We start from the raw sequence: 21,163 nt of genomic DNA, 5'->3' as shown, positions 1-21,163 counted from the left end.
CCACTGACTGAACACGGGACCACCCTGTATCATCTACTTTTCAATGCATAAGGTTTTATAAGCAACAAAAATCCCTGAAATCTGCCCCCCCCCCCCCCCAACCATTCATAAAATAGATGATACAAAGATGGTTCTTAATGTATCCGCTTTAGAAAACTCCCGGCTGTTTACATAATTTATGTTGAACCATTATGTGTATGGAGCGAGGCCGGGGCTGGTGGCTTAATGCTCGCTCGGGGTGTGCGTAGTCTCAGTTAACTCATCATCCTCCCGGAATCCATTAGTGTGACAGCTCCGATCTCCGGCCTCCAGTAATGAGATCAGAGGATTCCTGGAGTGAGTTTACAGGTATTCCGCAGCCGCCTCTACTCTGCATTAGGCCAATATACAGGGCCGGCTCTGCCTATAGGCAAAATAGGCAGCCGCCTAGAGCGCCCTCTTGATGGGGGGGCACTGCTTTGCCTGCCACATGAAAGTTAGACAACCAGCATCCGAACCACTCACTCAGCCAGCATGGGGTGTGTCAATGTTGGCCAATGGGTGGAGCCAAGCTTTTGCTAGGGTGGCAAAAATCCTTACACCAGCCCTGCCAATAAATAGGGACCTGCAGACATTCTGTCTGAGACCAGTTTCCTGGGTCTGGCTCTGCGGCCCTGATGGGTCCCATCCATTAGGATTTTATGGGATTATCCGTATTTTACTGCAGCGGTTTCCAAGAAGCTTCCCTGGAGCATTAGACTTAAAAGAGCGAAAATCTTCTAAGGGCTTCCTTTCCCAAACTCTTCTACATCCCTTCTTACCAGAAAAGCGAAATCCCCATTCGGATTTGTATCAGAGAAAAAGGAACAACCACATGAGATTAAAAAAAAAAAAGAAACAAGTTTAAAAAAAAAAAATTAAGAATGATTAAAGGGGTTCTCCAGTGAAAAACTGGTGCCAGAAAGTTAAACAGATTTGTAAATTACTTCTTTAAAAAAAATCTTAATCCTTTCAGTACTTATGAGCTGCTGAAGTTGAGTTGTTATTTTCTGTCTAAGTGCTCTCTGATGACACCTGTCTCAGGATCTTAATCTTATTTGTTGCAGTAGCGGATAAGTACTGGAAGGATTAAGATTTCTTAATAGAAGTAATTTACAAATCGGCTTAATGGGGTTATCCAGGAAAAAACTTTTATATATATATATATATATATATATATATATATATATATATATATCAACTGGCTCCAGAAAGTTAAACAGATTTGTAAATTACTTCTATTAAAAAATCTTAATCCTTTCAGTAGTTATGAGCTTCTGAAGTTAAGGTTGTTCTTTTCTGTCTAAGTGCTCTCTGATGACACCTGTCTCGGGAAACGCCCAGTTTAGAAGCAAATCCCCATAGCAAACCTCTTCTAAACTGGGCGGTTCCCGAGACACATGTCATCAGAGAGCACTTAGATAGAAAAGAACAACCTTAACTTCAGAAGCTCATAACTACTGAAAGGATTAAGATTTTTTCATAGAAGTAATTTACAAATCTGTTTAACTTTCTGGAGCCAGTTGAGATATATATATATATATATATATATATATATATATATATATATATATATATATATATATATATATATAATACGTTTTTTCCTGGATAACCCCTTTAACTTTCTGGCACCAGTTGATTTAAAATATTTTTTTTTCCACTTGAGTACCCCTTTAAGCCTGTTCAACATGGGTATTAAAAGGGGTACTCCAGAAGAAAAGAATGTTTTCAGATAAACTAGTGGCAGAAAGTTATAAATATTTGTAAATTACTTCTATTTAAAAATCTTAATCCTTCCAGTACTCATCAGCTGCTGTATAGTACAGAGGAAGTTGTGTAGTTCTTTTCTGTCTGACTACAGTGCTCTCTGCTGACACCTCTGTCCATGTCAGGAACTGTCCAGAGCAGGAGAGGTTTGCTATGGGGATTTGCACCTACTCTGGACAGTTTTTGACACAGACAGAGGTGGCAGCACAGAGCACTGTGGTCAGACTGGAAAGAACTACACAACTTCCTCTGTAGTAGAAAGAAGCTGATAAGTACTGGAAGGATTAAGATTTTTTAATAGAAATTATTTACAAATCTATTTAATTTTCTGGAGCCAGTTGATTTAAACAAAAAAATTCCCACCGGAGTACCCCTTTAACCCCTTAAGGACCTAGGGCGTATGTATACACCCTGGCTTTCTGGTACTTAAGGACCCAGGACGTATCCATATGCCCGTGGGAATTTCGGTCCCCACCGTGCGCCGGGCGGGGACCGGACCGGGGTGACTGCTGATATCTATCAGCAGGCACCCCGCGCAAATGGTGACATGGAATATAAGGGGGATCGCGGTTGTCTAAGACACCTACGATCCCCCTGAAGGCATAGGAGTGAGGTGGCAGGGGTTCCACCCCTCCTATCCCTGCCATTGGTGGTCTAGACGCGACCACCAATAGCAGATCGGGGGCGGGGGTTTACTTTTGTTTTCCCCGTCCTGCCCACCCACAATAGGTGGGGCAGAATGGGGAAACCAGTGGGGACCAGCGCCAAAGATTCACTTACCATCCAGAGGCTGCGGGCGACAATGATCGGTGGGCGGCGTGCGACAGAAGAGGATGGCTCCCTGGATCCTACGGAAGCCGGTAAGTTGATCTAGGGGGCTACAGTCTGAGACCACTATATAGTGGTCTCTACACTGTAGCCCTCCAGATGTTGCAAAACTACAACTCCCAGCATGCCCAGACAGCTGTTTGGGCATGCTGGAATATGTAGTTTTGCAACAGCTGGATGGCTACAGTTTGAGACCACTATACAATGGTCTCTAAACTATATCCCTCTAGATCTTGCCAAACTACAACTACTAGCATGCCCACATAGCTGTTTGCTGTCTGGGCATGCTGGGATTTGTAGTTTTGCAACATCTGGAGATCACTCTCCACTGGTCTAGAAACTGTAGCCCTCCAGATGCTGCAAAACTGCAAATCCCAGCATGCCCAGACAGCAAACAGCTGTCTCGGCATGCTGGGAGTTGTAGTTGCGTAACTCCAGCTGTTCCATAACTACATCTCACAGCATGCCCTTTGGTGATCAGTACATGCTGGGAGTTGTGGTTTTGCAACAGTTGGAGGCACACTGGTTGGAAACTACTAAGTTAGGTAAAATTACAACTCCCAGCATGCATGGTCTGTCAGTACATGCTGGGAGTTGTAGTTTTGAAACAGCTGGAGGTTTGCCCCCCCCTCCCCCATGTGAATGTACAGGGTACATTCACACGGGTAGGTTTACAGTAAATTTCCTGCTTCAAGTTTGGGCTGCGTCAAATTTTTCGCCGCAGCGCAAACTCCTAGCGGGAAACTCACCGTAACACGACAGTGCGAATATACCCTAAAAACACTACACTATACTAACACATAATAAAGGGTAAAACACTACATATACACCCCTTACACTTTCCCCCCCAATAAAAATGAAAAACGTATTGTTTGGCAGTGTTTCCAAAACGGAGCCTCCAGCTGTTGCAAAACAACAACTCCCAGCATTTCTGGACAGCCACTAACTGTCCAGGCATGCTGGGAGTTTAGCAACAGCTGGAGGCACCCTGTTTTGCAATCACTGGCATAGAATACCCCTATGTCCACCCCTATGCAATCCCTAATTTAGTCCTCAAATGCGCATGGCGCTCTCTCACTTCGGAGCCCTGTCGTATTTCAAGGAAACAGTTTAGGGCCACATATGGGGTATTCCCTTACTCGGGAGAAATTGCACTACAAATTTTGGGGGGCTTTTTCTCCTTTTACCCCTTATGAAAAGGAAAAGTCGGGGGCTACACCAGCCTGTTAGTGTAAAAAAATAAAAAATGTTACACTACCATTCTGGTGTTGCCCCATACTTTTTATTTTCACAAGCAGTAAAAGGAAAAAAAGACCCCCAAAATTTGTAACACAATTTCTCCTGAGTACGGAAATACCCCAGATGTGGGCGTAAAATGCTCTGCAGGCGCACAACAAGACTCAGGAGTGAGAGCGCACCATGTACATTTGAGGCCTAAATTGGTGATTTGCACAGGGGTGGCTGATTTTACAGCAGTTCTGACATAAACGCAAAAAAATAAATACCCACATGTGACCCAATTTTGGAAACTACACCCCTCACGAAATGTAACAAGGGGTATAGTGAGCCTTAACACCCCACAGGTGTTTGACGAATTTTCATTAAAGTTGGATGGGAAAAAGAAAAAAGAAAAATGTTTTCACTAAAATGCTGGTGTTACCCTAAATTTTTCACTTTCACAAAGAAAAATAGGAAAAAAGCCCCCAAAATTTTTAACCCCATTTCTTCTGAGTAAGACCATACCGCATATGTGGATGTAAAGTGCTCTGCGGGTGCACTACGATGCTCAGAAGAGAAGGAGCGCCATTGGGATTTTGAAGAGAAAATTTGTCCGGAATTGAAGGCCACGTGCATTTACAAAGCCCCCATAGTGCTAGAACAATGGACCCCCCCCCACATGTGACCCCATTTTGGAAACTAAACCCCTCACGTAATGTAATAAGGGGTACAGTGAGCATTTATGCCCCACAGGTGTCTAACAGATTTTTGGAACAGTGGTCCGTGAAAATGAAAAATTATATTTTTCATTTGCACAGCCCACTGTTCCAAAGATCTGTCAAATGCCAGTGGGGTGTAAATACTCACTGCACCCCTTATTAAATTCTGTGAGGGGTGTAGTTTCCAAAATGGGATCACATGTGGGGGGGGGTTCACTGTTCTGGCACCACGGGGGGCTTTGTAAACGCACATGGCCCCTGACTACCATTCCAAATGAATTCTCTTTCCAAAAGCTAAATGGCACTTCTCCTCTTCTGAGCATTATAGTTCGCCAGCAGAGCACTTGACGTCCACACATGGGGTATTTCCATACTCAGAAGAAATGGGGTTACAAATTTTGGGGGTCATTTTCTCCTATTACCCCTTGTAAAAATGTAAAATTTAGAGAAAAAAATGCATTTTAGTAAAAAAATATGTTTTTTTCATTTACACATCCAACTTTAACAAATAGTCGTCAAACACCTGTGGGTAGTTAAGGCTCACTCCTTATGGGGTGTAGTTTCCAAAATGGTATGCCATGTGGGTATGTTTTGCTGTTCTGGCACCACAGGGGCTTCCTAAATGTGACATGCCCCCCAAAAACCATTTCAGCAAAATTTGCTTTCAAAAAGCCAAATGTGACTCCTTCTCTTCTGAGCATTGTAGTTCGCCCGCAGAGCATTTTATGTCCTAACATGGGGTATTTTCATACTTAGAAGAGATGGGGCTACAAATTTGGGGGGGCATTTTCTCCCATTACCCTTTGTAAAAATGGTAAATTTGGGGAAAAAACTGCACTTTAGTGAAATTTTTTTTTTGTCATTTACACATCCGCTTTTAATGAAAAGTTGTCAAACATCTGTGAGGTGTTAAGGCTAACTGGACCCCTTGTCACGTGCCTTGAGGGGTGTAGTTTCCAAAATGGAATGCCATGTGGGGTTTTCTGCTGTTCTGGCACCATAGGGGCTTTCTAAAGGTGACATGCCCCCCAAAAACCATTTCAGCAAAATTCCCTCTCCAAAATCCCATTGTTGCTCCTTCCCTTCTGAGCCCTCTACTGCGCCCGCCGAACACTTGACATACACATATGAGGTATTTTCTCACTCGAGAGACATTGGGTTACAAATTTAGTTTTGTTTTTTCTTCTATAACCACTTGTAAAAATTCAAAAACTGGGTCTACAAGAACATGCATGTAAAAAATGAAGATTTTGAATTTTCTCCTTCACTTTGCTGCTATTCCTGTGAAACACCTAAAGGGTTAACACACTTACTGAATGTCATTTTGGATGCTTTGAGGGGTGCAGTTTTTATAATTGGGTCATTTTTGGGGTATTTCTAATATGAAGGCCCTTCAAATCCACTTCAAAACAGAACCGGTCCATGAAAAATTCCAATTTTGAAAATTTTGTGAAAATTTTTAAAATTGCTGCTGAAATTTGAAGCCCTCTGGTGTCTTCCAAAAGTAAAAACATGTCAACTTTATGATGGAAACATAAAGTAGACATATTGTATATGTGAATCAATGTATAATTTATTTGGAATATCCATTTTCCTTATAAGCAGAGAGCTTCAAAGTAAAAAAAAATCAAATTTTGGAATTTTTCACAAAGAAATGAAACAAGTATCGACAAAATGTTACCACTAACATAAAGTAGAATATGTCACAAAAAAAAACCTCGGAATCAGAATGAAAGGTAAAAACATCCCAGAGTTATTAATGCTTGAAGTGACAGTGGTCAGATGTTCAAAAAATGGCCGGGTCCTTAAGGTATATTTGGGCTGGGTCCTTAAGGGGTTAATCCCACCGGAGTACCCCTTTAAAAATTAAAACAAATGAGATGTGCTAAACATTTTGGCTATGTTCACATGGCAGAATGTCTGTGTGAAATTCCTCAGGAATATTCCACACGGACATTCCCCTGCAGCAGAGCCCCATTGATTTCAACAGGATTCTACTGAACTGTTACAGAGCAGAATTTCCACGCCAGATGTATCTGCAACAGAAATCCTGATTCAGGCATCGGGAAAAATAATTGACATGTCTATTCTTTTTTTGTGGATTTCGCTTGGAAATGTATTGCCGTCTACGAGATGGTGCATTTCCGATTATTCAAATGTGCGGAATCTCCACAGGTGTTTTCGAATGAAAAATATATGATCACACTAACCCTGGGCTGGACAATACCATTCGGTTATTACAGAGAGGAAATGCTGGAAAAAATTATATAGATAGATAGATGTATCTATTTCAATATACCACAGACAGGTGCAGAGAATAGTTAATATTGATGCGGGGAATGGGATATGAGGACAGGATAAGAGGTTGGATATGAGGATTGTATATGAGGTTATAAGGACAGGATAGGAGGACGGGATATGACGACGGGATATGAGGACAGAATGTGAGGTCATTATATAAGGACGACTATGAGGACTGGATATGAGGTCGTGATATGAGGACAAAATGTGAGGGGTGCGAAGATGGGATATGAGGTCAGTATATGAGGAGGGGATATGAGGAGGAAATATAAGGACAGGATATGAGGACAAGATATGAGGTTGAGATATGAGGATGGGATATGAGGACAAGATACGAGGTTGAGATATGAGGTTGAGATATGAGGATGGGATATGAGGACAAGATAAAAGATTGGGATAAGAGGTCAGAATATGAGGATGAAATATGAGGACGAGACATGAGAATGACATATGAGGGTGGGAGTGTCATTGTTACTTTTCCTCTCCCACAAGGTTTAGGTAGGAAGCTCGGGCAACACCAGCTCCTCACATAGTAATTAATAAAGTCTCCTGGTAACTATGTAACCAATAGTGTTGAGCGGCATAAGCCATATTCGAATTTGCGATATTTCGTGAATATATGGACGAATATTCGTCATATATTCACTTATTCGCAATATTCGCTGCCCTTTTTTTACAATTCGCCATAAAATTTGCATGCGCATTCGCAATATCACGTGATCTTCAGCAAACATGATCATTCTCATTGGCACACAAGCTAAAAGAAGGGAGGGATCAATATGCGCGAAAATTCCCATATGCAAATTTTCGTGCGCCCGCCTGTCTGACACAGTAACTACTATTGGAGCCTTGTTTACACCTCAAGCTGGAAGCAGGGAGGGATGATCACTGTGATGTTTACTGTGAAAAAAAAAGTGAATATTCGTCAACACTTGTGATGCTTAAAATGTAAAGCAGTACGTATTATTTAGCAGATGTAGCAGAGCTGAATTTGGCACTCTTATTGAAATAAAAATTTTGACACGTGAAATCTTTTAATTGGTCAGGGTCTGGGTTCTGAGACCCCCATCAAGCTCTAGAATGAGCAGGGAGAAGCGCTCAGCTAGACTTCTCTCCCTGTCTCTCCTCCCTTCATATTATGGGCTCCTTTGAATTTCTATAGAATGTGCTGCCTCCAGCGAAGAGAAAGATGGGGAGGGAAGCATTTAGCTGATCACTCTAGTGAATGTGGGGGTCTCAACACCCGGACTCCAACCAATGAAAACTTTTGTCATGTTGACGTAAATAATGGCAAAAAACAGTACCACATCTGTCCTTGGGTTGTGTGTGGCATTGCAGTTCACCTCTATGGGAGTCAATGGGGTAAAGTTGCAATACCAAATACAACCTGTGGACAGGAGTGGAGCTGTTTGGGGGAAAAAAAGTGATGTCCTGTACAACCCTTTTAGGATAACTTATTTCCCCATAGTCCTTGAGTTATACCCACTATGTATAAAACATTGTAACGTCACGATGAGCCGCGCCGATCGGCAAACTCAAGGTCTCCACATCCATATTCCCAGGCAACAACTATGCAACTAACCCAACGCTGTACATAAAACACATTTTAGCATTATATATGTCTCTCCCGGCTCCAGTATAAAAACACTAAATAATAATGCAAAGTCATTACATTAAAATGTAGTCATTATACAATGAATGGGGCTATAAATGCCCCCCCAACAATCACCTTGTTACTTCAAGAACACAACTAGCACTTTTGGCTCGGACGTTACAGCTCCATGATTCTGAGGGCCCATTTTTCAGGTTCTAAGTGAATTAAAGGGGTACTCCGGCGGTTAGACATCTTATCCCCTATCCAAAGGATAGGGGATAAGATGCCTGATCGCGGGGGTCCAGCCGCTGGGGACCCCATGATCTTGCACGCCGCACCCAGTTAAAATCAGTCCCCGGAGCGTGTTCGCTCAGGGTCTGAATGCTGCCGATCACGGGGCTGCCCCCCTCAATGAAAGCCTATGGGAGGGGGCGTGACAGCTGTCCCGCCCCCTCCCATAAGCTTGCATTGAGGGGGACGGAGCATGACATCACATGGGGCGGAGCCTTGACATCACAACGCTCTGGCCCGGTGATCAACAGTAATCAGACCCGGAGCAAACACGCTCCGGGGACTAATTTTAACGGGGTGCGGTGTACAAGATCACAGGGGTCCCCAGTGGCGGGACCCCCGCGATCAGGCATCTTATCCCCTATCCTTTGGATAGGGGATAAGATGTCTAAGCGTCGGAGTACCCTTTAATATATGACCCAAGGAGCAACACAAAAACTCTATTAATAACCACAAAAGAAAATAAAGTGTGGAGCGCTCACCGATCCAATTGCGGGCAGACAGGACTTAATGATCCAAAGACCGCATCGGTCTGTGCAGGGAGGCGGCAGATGGATCCAGGGGGAGTTCAGACGTCGGGCCACAGACCGTTTCACGCCCCCAGGCGCTTCGTCAGGCCGCTGAAGCACCTAGGGGTGTGTCTGCTCGTAGTGCCGTATTGCCGCTCCGAGCAGGCACATGTAAAGGCAGCATAGAATGTGCCCTCAGCTGTTGCAAAACTACAACTCCCAGCATGCTGGGAGTTGTAGTTTTGCAACAGCTGGAGGCACACTGGTTAGGAAACACTGCAATGCAAGAGGAGAAAACCCAATGCAAGAAACCTCTACTGCAGGGAGGTCGGCATATGTGGTTGGGATATGAGGATGGCATATGACAATATATGAGGACGAGATATGAGGTCAGGATATGAGAACAAGATATGAGAACGGGATATGAGAACGGGATATGAGGACGAGATATGAGGTCAGGATATGAGAACAAAATATGAGAACGGGATATGAGGACGAGATATGAGGTCAGGATATGAGAACAAGATATGAGAACGGGATATGAGGACGAGATATGAGGTCAGGATATGAGAACAAGATATGAGAACGGGATATGGGGACGAGATATGAGGTCAGGATATGAGAACAAAATATGAGAACGGGATATGAGGACGAGATATGAGGTCAGGATATGAGAACAAGATATGAGAACGGGATATGAGGACGAGATATGAGGTCAGGATATGAGAACAAGATATGAGAACGGGATATGGGGACGAGATATGAGGTCAGGATATGAGAACAAGATATGAGAACGGGATATGGGGACGAGATATGAGGACGAGATATGAGAATGGGATATGAGGACGAGATATGAGGTCAGGATATGAGGAGTAGTAACTTCCACAGGGCTTTTTCCCTCTTCTGTGACTCTCTTTGGGAGTTGAGGATTAGTCATTGGCTTTCAAAGCATCCTGGGAGTTGTAGTTCTGCAACAGCTGGAGGCACACTGGTTGGGAAACACTGCAATGCAAGAGGAGAAAACCCAATGCAAGAAACCTCTACTGCAGGGAGGTCGGCATATGAGGATGGGATATGACTAGATATGAGGACGAGATATGAGGTCAGGATATGAGAACAAGATATGAGAACGGGATATGAGGACGAGATATGAGGTCAGGATATGAGGAGGAGTAACTTCCACAGGGCTTTTTCCCTCTTCTGTGACTCTCTTTGGGAGTTGAGGATTAGTCATTGGCTTTCAAAGCATCCTTGGAGTTGTAGTTCTGCAACAGCTGGAGGCACACTGGTTGGGAAACACTCCCTTAAAGAGACACATTACTCCTGAGTCTTTGCAGCACAAAAATATTAAAAATAAAAAGTTATTCTACTAGATGAAATTTCCCAAAACAGGTCAGATCATTGATAAGTAGTGCTCCCATAAAATTGACAAAAAAATTGATCTAACAAGTTCAGCTCTGCTACATCTGTCCCCGTCCTCCTTTACTTTACCATTTCTACCTGTCATTTCAGTAAAAAGCTCATAAAACAAACAAAAGTAATGGTTTCCCATAAATTCAGCAATTTTTGATTACTTTCAAATCACAAGGAATGTAAAAGCAGCTGCCGAGGTCCTCTGGCAATCTTAATGTTGCTAAGCTACAAAGCCCAGGACACTCATCACATCAGCAAAGTCATTTCCATGAGAAAACTAAGAATTACTTTACCAAAGCTCAGCCATTAAGATTGATGGGACAAATGATGTCTTTCTAAGTACGAGATTTCCATCGTCAGCCAACGGCCTCTAGATTTTCTGTTAATTTTCCTACAGAAACACTCCTACATGTCCTACATGTCACCATCACTAGTGTTTGTTTTATTCCAGCACACAGCCATGTGTTTTATTACTGTAACTTAGTCATGTGATCACTAGTCTGACTCAACAAAAAGTTACTTTGCTTAATGTGAGTGACAGGATGTCAGAGCTGGGTCAGCTGACTTTCTTTTAACTACAGACCTCTCCACATCCAGATCTGTATAATGATGCTATCTCTATGGGGATCAGGATATATAGAAGTTATATACCTCCCCTCCTGCTCTATTTGTATAATGCTGCTGCTATCTCTATGGGATCAGGATATATAATGGTTGTATACCTCCCTTCCAGCTCTATCTGTATACTGCTGTTATGTATATGGGGTCAGGATCTATAGTAGTCATGCACCTCCCCTCCAGCTCTATCTGTATACTGCTGCTATCTCTATGGGATCAGGAAATATGGAAGTAATACACCTCCCCCAGCTCTCTGTGTACTGCTACTGCTATATCTATGGGATCAGGATATATAGTAGTTATACACCTTCTTCTTCAGTTCTATCTGTATACTGCTTAAACTATCTCTATAGGATCAGGATGTATAGTAGTAATACACCTCTCCTCTCCTACTCTATCTGTATACTGCTGCTGCTATCTCTATAGCATCAGGATATATAGTAGTAATACACCTCTCCTCCAGCTCTATCTGTATACTGCTGCTGCTATCTCTATGGGATCAGGATATATAGAATTTACTCATCTCCCTTCAGGCTATGTTCACACATTGTAATTTTTTTTTCTGTTTTGCAGCATTTTCACCAATTCAGGCAAAAAAATAAAAATAAAAAAATTGCAACACAACTGTATAGCTTTTACTTTAGAGATTCGGAGCTCAACCAACATGAAGCCCATCCCATGCCTGCCACATCAGCTAAAACAGGTAAGCACAAGGCATACACAAGAAAGATCTACATTATTCTTAAATAATCGCCTATGCTGCACTATATAAGCAAATCAATTAATTATTTCATTAATTAATTTTCATTAAAGGGGTACTCCGGTGAAAACCTTTTTTCTTTTAAATCAACTGGTGGCAGAAAGTTAAACATATTTGTAAATTACTTCTATTAAAAAATCTTAATCCTTCCAGTACTTATTAGCTGCTGAATGCTACAGAGGAAATTCCTTTCTTTTTGAAACACTGATGACATCACGAGCACAGTGCTCTCTGCTGACATCTCTGTCCATTTTAGCAACCATGCATAGCAGATGTATGCTAAGGGCAACATGGTGGCTCAGTGGTTAGCACTGCTGGGGACTTGGGTTCAAATCCCACTAAGGACAACAATAAATAAAGCATTATTATTATTATTATTATTATAATAACGTCAGCAGAGAGAACTGTGCTCGTGATGTCATCACAGAGCATTCCAAAAAGGAAAATAATTTCCTCTGTAGTATTCAGCATCTAATAAGTACGGGAAGGATTAAGATTTTTTTTAATAGAAGTAATTTACAAATATGTTTAACTTTCTGCCACCAGTTGATTTAAAAGAAAAAAGGTTTTGACTGGAGTACCCCTTTAACTTTACGAAGTATTCTTAGGTTATCGCTGCCATTTCAGAGAATCTGAGTGCATCCAACACAGAGCCCCCCCATGCCTGCCACACCAACTAAAACAGGTAAGCACAAGGCATACATAAGAACCTCTACATTATTCTCTTATAATAAAAGCAAAAAATAATATATATATATATATATATATATATATATATATATATATATATTTATAAATAAATGAATTCATTAATTTAAATTAAATATAATAATAAAATAATAAAATAATAATAATAATAATAATAAAGAATCCCTTATTGCTTCTTTAAGGAATCTACAAAAGTTAGCTTGACTTTTAGAAGTACTCTCAGGTTATATCCTTCATTCGTGAAGCGATTTCCTTATTTCTTTAAACCGAAGCCTGCGGGTACCGTACAGAATCGGTATGGGAATGTCTTGGGAAAAACTAAGACTAATAGGATCTCTGTTCTGACACCTCGGGTATTAATTTGCTGTCATGAAGCTAAAGGGGAAATCCAGGAAAAAACTTATATATATATATATATATATATATATATATATTCACATTATATATATATATATATATATATATATATATATATATATATATATATATAAAATCAACTGGCTCCAGAAAGTTAAATAGATTTGCAAATTGTAAAAAAAATCCTAACCCTTTCAGTGTCCCCTTTAAATGTCTCTGGTGAAATTGGGTAAAAACTGATCAGAAAGTAGGGGTTCCGTAGAAAAGCAGGGAGCATGCAATGACTACTGCAGTTGTTCCTAACCAGTGTGCCTCCAGCTGTTGCAAAACTACAACTCCCAGCATGCCCGGACAGCCTTCGGCTGTCCGGGCATGCTGGGAGTTGTAGTTTTGCAACAGCTGGAGGCACACTGGTTGGTGAACACCAGGTTGGTGATTTTTGTTTCCTCTTCTCTGTGCTGCAGGATGACTCTTTGAGTTAAGAATTTGGCTGTCCGAGCATGCTGGGAGTTGTAGTGTTTGCAACAGCTTAAGGCGCCCCCGCTCGAGAAACACCGTCCATATACTGTGAATTCCGCGGTCCCCTCAAGAGAGATGCCAAAATATTCCTTTCCGCGCTCCCAACAGCTGAACTATATATCCGCCGCTGAAAAACATCCAATCCTTAAATACTTAATGAAGCTACTATAAAAAAATAAATAAATAAATAAATAAAAATCTCACATTGAGAAATCCGAGCCGCCGTCGCCGCCGCTCCCTCTTTAATTTGGCAAATCATATATGCAAGGATTAACCCTTTCCGGGCACGAGGCGACAGATCCGTGCCAGGTATGTCGAACGCCGGGATTCCGCTATCTATCACAACATGTACAAGGGAATAGTAAAAAAAAAAAAATATAAATAAATATATAAATAAAAAAGGTAACATGCAGTGTAATCTATACAAAGGTGCACAGAAGGAGACGGTCCTGGGTGGATTTAGCGCAATCGCTAATATAAATCCCCTGTACGTTAACGTTTTATCATTTTTAATTGCTCTCTATTCCTCCCCCCCCTTAATTATTTTGCAGAATTTCTTTTAAGTTGCATAATATTTATTTATTTATTAATTTATTCCTTTTTCTGTACAGATTAATGAGCGAAAAGCGACACCTGGGACGCCGATCTGAGCGTGCAGTTTAATAATCACAGTACGGCGGAGGATATTAAAGTAGGGAAACGGATTGAAGGTGTGGGATGGGACAGCCATACTGAAAGTTGTCGTTTTGCAACAGCTGGAGGCACCATGGTTGGGAAACACTGTAATAGGTCATAGAGGGGGGGGGGGCCCTTATTTTTCTGTACAGATTAAAGAGCGAAAGCGACACCTGGAACGCCGATCTGAGCGTGCAGCGTAAGGGTTAATCACGATACGGCGGAGGATATTAAAGTAGGGAAAGGGATTGCAGGTGTGGGATGGGACAACCATACTGAAAGTTGTCATTTTGCAACAGCTGGAGGCACCCTGTTTTGGAAATACTGTAATAGGTCATAGAGGGGGGACCCATTATTTTTCTGTAAAGAGTAAAGAGCGAAAAGCGACATCTGCGCGTGCAGCTTAAGGGTTAATCACGATACGGCAGAGGATATTAAAGTAGGGAAATGGATTGCAGGTGTGGGATGGGACAGCCATACGGAAAGTTGTAATTTTGCAACAGCTGGAGGCACCCTGGTTGGGAAACACTGTAATAGGTCATAGAGGGGGGACCCCTTATTTTTCTGTACAGATTAAAGAGCGAAAAGCTAAATCTGCGGTGTCGATCTGAGCGTGCAGCGTAAGGGTTAATCACGATACGGCGGAGGATATTAAAGTAGGAAAAGGGATTGCAGGTGTGGGATGGGACAACCATACTGAAAGTTGTCATTTTGCAACAGCTGGAGGCACCCTGTTTTGGAAATACTGTAATAGGTCATAGAGGGGGGACCCATTATTTTTCTGTAAAGAGTAAAGAGCGAAAAGCGACATCTGCGCGTGCAGCTTAAGGGTTAATCACGATACGGCAGAGGATATTAAAGTAGGGAAATGGATTGCAGGTGTGGGATGGGACAGCCATACGGAAAGTTGTAATTTTGCAACAGCTGGAGGCACCCTGGTTGGGAAACACTGTAATAGGTCATAGAGGGGGGACCCCTTATTTTTCTGTACAGATTAAAGAGCGAAAAGCTAAATCTGCGGTGTCGATCTGAGCGTGCAGCGTAAGGGTTAATCACGATACGGCGGAGGATATTAAAGTAGGGAAAGGGATTGGAGGTGTGGGATGGGACAGCCATGCTCTGCGTGCACTTACCAGGGAGTTGCTGCTGGGAATACGTGTTGTATTTAGCCCGGCCAGGGAGGGGAGGGTCTGGGACATCCAGTTAGAGATCATTGCCATAGTGCTGAGCAGAGCACCAAGTGTGAGGAGCGGAGACTCCATCCTGGGGAAGCTAATGAGTTTTCATAGTGACTGATCAGCACCAGAGATGGGAAAGAAGAGAGGGAGGAGTAAACTGCGGAGAGAGCCACAAACAGCGTCCAACAGGAGAGACTGCCTGGGATTCTGCACTCTCCTTGGAAGCCACCGTATGCATTCCTCTTCCATTTACAGAAAAAAAAAAAAAATTATATATATATATATATCAACAAAAGAAGAAGGTCCGGCACGTTAGGTGGTGGATAAAATAAGCTTTCCTTTATTCACAAATTTTGACACGATTCACATACAGAAAAAGGTCTGACGCGTTTCACCTACGTTGAGGCTTAATCGTAGACTCTACGTTTAAGTCTCAATGTAGGTGAAACGCATCAGACCTTTTTCTGTATGTGAATCGTGTCAAGATTTGTGAATAAAGGAAAGCTTCTTTTATCCACCACCTAACGTGCCGGACCTTCTTCTTTTGTTGATTGGACTTTTGGCCGAGGGCGGTACCGGCCGGTCCCGGGCACAGGTGAGCCACCTGGATGTTCAGTGAGAGCGGACTCCACAGCCTCCATTATATATATATATATATATATATATATATATATATATATATATATATAATCAGTAAAAGAGCAAGCAAAGAACAAAATCACACCTGCACTCACCGCAAGGGTACCGCAACTCCGGCCTCACTCAAACGGTGCCTTCAATCCACGATCGGGCATATCAGAAGTGGAGCGCTCAGAGAAGGCGACTGCCGACGGTTTCACGCAATTACTATGCGCTTCATCCGGCCGGATGAAGCGCATAGTAATTGCGTGAAACCGTCGGCAGTCGCCTTCTCTGAGCGCTCCACTTCTGATATGCCCGATCGTGGATTGAAGGCACCGTTTGAGTGAGGCCGGAGTTGCGGTACCCTTGCGGTGAGTGCAGGTGTGATTTTGTTCTTTGCTTGCTCTTTTACTGAATACGTTCTGTTTCACCTAGCACCGCCGATGGGACCCCTTGTGCAAGTACCTATCTGTTGTAAACCTCCGATGTGTATCCTTTGCTTTTAGACCCTGTGGTTACTAGCAATGCCACTTGTGCTTCTTCTACATTGATATATATATATATATATATATATATATATATATATATATATAATTTTTATTTATATATAAAATCACACCCTGGAATAATTCCTTTGGTCAACTCTTCAATATCAGTTTGACTCAACTTCAATATGTGATCACATTTGGCGAACTAAGGCAATACGTCCTAGTTAAAAAATGTAAAAAAAAAACTATAAAAAAATAATGTAGAATTCTGCAACCAGGCTTTAAAAAATAAAAAAATAAAAAAGATTAAAAAGAATTAAATTAAATCACACCATGGAATAATTCCTTGGCAGGGTTAACTCTTCAATATCAATTTGACCCAACTTCAATATGTGATCACATTTGGCGTCCTAAGGCATGTCGCGAAATACAGGCAATAGGTCCTAGATAAAAAAATAATAATTATTATAATAATAATAAATAATGTAGAATCCTGCCACCAGGGATATACACTGAGTGCTTAAAAAAAAAAAATAACATAAAATAAAACAAAATCACACCCTGGAATAATTCCTAATTCCTTGGGTTAACTCTTCAATATCAATTTGAGTCAACTTCAATATGTGATCACATTTGGCGTACTAAGGCACGTCACAAAATACAGGCAATACGTCCTAGTTAAAAAAATTCAAAAAATATGTAGAACCCTGTAACCAGGGATATACATTGAGTGCTAAAAGAAAACAATTATAAAAAAGAAAATATAAATAAATAATAGAATCACACCCTGGAATACGGTAATTCCTTGACAGGGATAACTCTTCAATTTGAGTCAACTTCAATATGTGATCACGTTTGGCGTACTGAGGCATGTCGCAAAATACAGGCAATACGTCCTAGATAAAAAATAAAATAATAATAATAAAAATAATGTAGAATCCTACCACCAGGGATATACATTGAGTGCTAAAAAAATAAATAAAAAATGATAACATAAAATAAAATCACACCCTGGAATAATTCCTAATTCCTTGGGTTAACTCTTCAATATCAATTTGAGTCAACTTCAATATGTGATCACATTTGGCGTACTAAGGCATGTCGCAAAATACAGGCAATACGTCCTAGATAAAAAATAAAATAATAATAATAAAAATAATGTAGAATCCTACCACCAGGGATATACATTGAGTGCTAAAAAAATAAATAAAAAATGATAACATAAAATAAAATCACACCCTGGAATAATTCCTAATTCCTTGGGTTAACTCTTCAATATCAATTTGAGTCAACTTCAATATGTGATCACATTTGGCGTACTAAGGCATGTCACAACATACAGGCAATACGTCCTAGTTAAAAAAAAAAAATAATAATAATAATAATAATAGTAATAATAATAAATAATGTAGAATCCTACCACCAGGGATATACATTGAGTGCTTAAAAAAATATATATTAAAATAATAACATAAAATAAAATAAAATCACACCCTGGAATAATTCCTAATTCCTTGGGTTAACTCTTCAATATCAATTTGACCCAACTTCAATATGTGATCACATTTGGCGTACTAAGGCATGTCACAACTAGAGATGAGCGAACTTACAGTAAATTTGATTTGTCACGAACTTCTCGGTTCGGCAGTTGATGACTTATCCTGCATAAATTAGTTCAGCTTTCCGGTGCTCCGGTGGGCTGGAAAAGGTGGATACAGTCCTAGGAAAGAGTCTCCTAGGACAGTATCCACCATTTCCAGCCCACGGGAGCACCTGAAAGCTGAACTAATTTATGCAGGAAAAGTCATCAACTGCCGAGCCGAGAAGTTCGTGACGAATCGAATTTACTGTAAGTTCGCTCATCTCTAGTCACAACATACAGGCAATACGTCCTAGATAAAAAAAATAATAATAATAATAATAATAATAATAATAATAAATAATGTAGAATCCTACCACAAGGGATATACATTGAGTGCTTAAAAAAAAAATTTTTTTAAATGATAACATAAAATAAAATCACACCCTGAAATAATTCCTAATTCCTTGGGTTAACTCTTCAATATCAATTTGACCCAACTTCAATATGTGATCACATTTGGCGTACTAAGGCATGTCACAAAATACAGGCAATACGTCCTTGATAAAAAATGTAAAATAAATAATAATAATAATGAAAAATAATGTAGAATCCTACAACCAAGGATATACATTGAGTGCTTAAAAATAAATAAATAAATAAATAAATGGTGACATAAATTAAAATAAAATTCACACCCTGGAATAATTCCTTGACAGGGTTAACTCTTCAATATCAATTCGACTCAACTTCAATATGTGATCATGTTTGGCGTACTAAGGCATGTCGCAACATACAGAAAATACGTCCTAGAAGATTGTTTACCAACCAGTGTGCCTCCAGCTGTTGCAAAACTAGAACTCCCAGCATGCCCGGACAGCCAAAGGCTGTCCGGGCATGCTGGGAGTTGTAGTTTTGCAACAGCTGGAGGCACGGTTGTTGGGAAACACTGTCCTAGAAAAAAATAATAATAATAATGTAGAATAATAATAATAAAAAAAAAATGTAGAATAATAAAAAAAACTAAAATAAAAATAAATAATGTAGAATCCTAAAACCAGGGCTATACATTGAGTTCCAAAAAGAAAAAAAAAAAGTAATAGAAAAATCCAAAAGCTTTATTGAAAATTCAGTGCAGGGTCAATAATATAAAAAAAGGTGGCTGTGATTGACGCTACATGAATAAAAGCCTGGGGCCGAGGATATTTCATACTTTCCAGCATGGGGAAAAAAATGTACAAAGTAAGTAGGATATATAGTAGTTATATATTTAGTATATATTAAGTAAAGGAAGAGTAAATAGTAGCATTGCAAAAGCTCAGACAGCTGGAACAATGTATATGAAGTTTTTTTTTATTGTGTATTGTATATACGGCAAATTTTAAGATACGGATTTTTAATCCTGTATTCAACTGGTTATTTTAAAGGCTCCAGAAAGTTAAACAGATTTGTAAATAATTTCTGAAAAAATAAAATCTTAATCCTTCCAATAATTATCAGCTGCTGAAGTGGAGTTGTTCTTTTCTGTCTGGCAACAGTGCTCTCTCTCTCTCTGCTGACATCTCTGCTTGTCTCAGGAACTGCACAGAGTAATAGAGGTTTGCTATGGGGATTTGCTTCTACTCTGGACAGTTCCCGAGACAGGTGTCATCAGAGAGGACTTAGACAGAAAAGAACAACTCAACTTCAGCGGCTCATAAGTACTGAAAGGATGAAGATTTTTTTAAAAGAAGTAATTTGCAAATCTATTTAACCTTCTGGAGCCAGTTGAGATGTATATATATATATATATATATATATATATAAAAGAGATGAGCGAACTTACAGTAAATTCGATTCATCACAAACTTCTCGGCTCGGCAGTTGATTACTTATCCTGCATAAATTAGTTCAGCTTTCAGGTGCTCCGGTGGGCTGGAAAAGGTGGATACTGTCCTAGGAGACTCTTTCCTAGGAATGTATCCACCTTTTCTAGCCCACGGGAGCACCTGAAGACTGAACTAATTTATGCAGGATAAGTCATCAACTGCCGAGCCGAGAAGTTTGTGACGAATTGAATTTACTGTAAGTTCGCTCATCTCTAATATAAATATATATATATATATATATATATATATATATATATATATATATATTATCGTCTATATCGGTATTTATATTGGTATAAATTATCGGCTATCGGCCTGAAAAGTCACAGATGATCGGTATCGGCCCTATAAAATCGATATCGGTCGATACCTAGTACGGGGTAACATCTCCTGTACTGCGCCACCACAAAAAGTTTTTCCAAATGAAGGTAACACTTTCAGCTGGTCATCCCACGCCTCCTATCTCGGGATAAGTCAAACCAAAAGGAAAGGTAAGGATGGATACATCTGCATTTAGGTTTCCGAGAAACAAGGGATCGAAAGGCCTATCGTGGTCAAAGATCGGTATTTTCCTACCAAAGTGCCTCCCGCTGTTGCAAAACTACAACTCCCAGTATGCCCGGACAGCCTTCGGCTGTCCGGGCATACTGAAAGTTGTAGTTTTGCAACAGCTGGAGGCACACTGGTTGGGAAACACTGTCATAGGTCATAGAAGGCGGACCTCTGCCCGACAACGCGTAATTGCCGCGATCAATGTTAATCTGTTATCTTCCAGGGCGGCTTTATTCTCACCAGACATTTTTAAGATGGACAACCCCTTAAAAAAAAAAAGAACTGGTAGAATAAAAAAATAAAAAATATTAATTACAACTTGAATGAGGCAAGAGAATGACTTCAATTATCTACTGTTTATTTTAGTTAGGAAACGTTATTTAAATACTAAATCTGGCCGCATATCTCATCACTATACAAATATAATCGCACTCCTGTCATTAACCTCTTAACCTGTTATCTAAAGATATAGGAATCTTGACAAAACATCACTAGTTTGCTATGAACTGCTATACAATGTGGAATTACAGCAGATCAGAAACAGATGGCTGCCAGCCGCTAACTGCAGCTGACAACCGC

At 40.6% G+C, this 21,163-nt stretch overlaps 1 protein-coding gene and 1 long non-coding RNA gene across 3 annotated transcripts in view; one reads left to right on the top strand and one right to left on the bottom strand.

Moving 5' to 3' along the window:
* The window catches only part of OLFM3 (olfactomedin 3), a 245,936-nt gene that overhangs the window by 86,872 nt on the left and 137,901 nt on the right, over positions 1 to 21,163 (bottom strand). Inside the window, exon 1 of one of the 2 annotated variants that reach the window (XM_056523434.1) lies at positions 15,432 to 15,584. The exons of the other annotated variant lie outside the window; for it this stretch is intronic. Coding sequence (XP_056379409.1) covers positions 15,432 to 15,560 — 129 coding nt within the window. The 5' untranslated portion in view covers positions 15,561 to 15,584. Of the gene's footprint in view, positions 1 to 15,431; positions 15,585 to 21,163 lie in introns of those variants that run through there. 2 annotated transcript variants of the gene reach the window in all.
* On the top strand, positions 11,851 to 13,949 carry LOC130275449 (uncharacterized). The gene is made up of 3 exons (XR_008844784.1): positions 11,851 to 11,982; positions 12,648 to 12,724; positions 13,569 to 13,949. It is a non-coding gene; the product is annotated as an uncharacterized LOC130275449 (long non-coding RNA).

The sequence above is a fragment of the Hyla sarda genome, chromosome 6, assembly GCF_029499605.1.
Source record: "Hyla sarda isolate aHylSar1 chromosome 6, aHylSar1.hap1, whole genome shotgun sequence".
In the NCBI taxonomy this organism is placed as follows: Eukaryota; Metazoa; Chordata; class Amphibia; order Anura; family Hylidae; genus Hyla; species Hyla sarda.
This window is presented reverse-complemented; position numbering and strand designations above follow the sequence as displayed.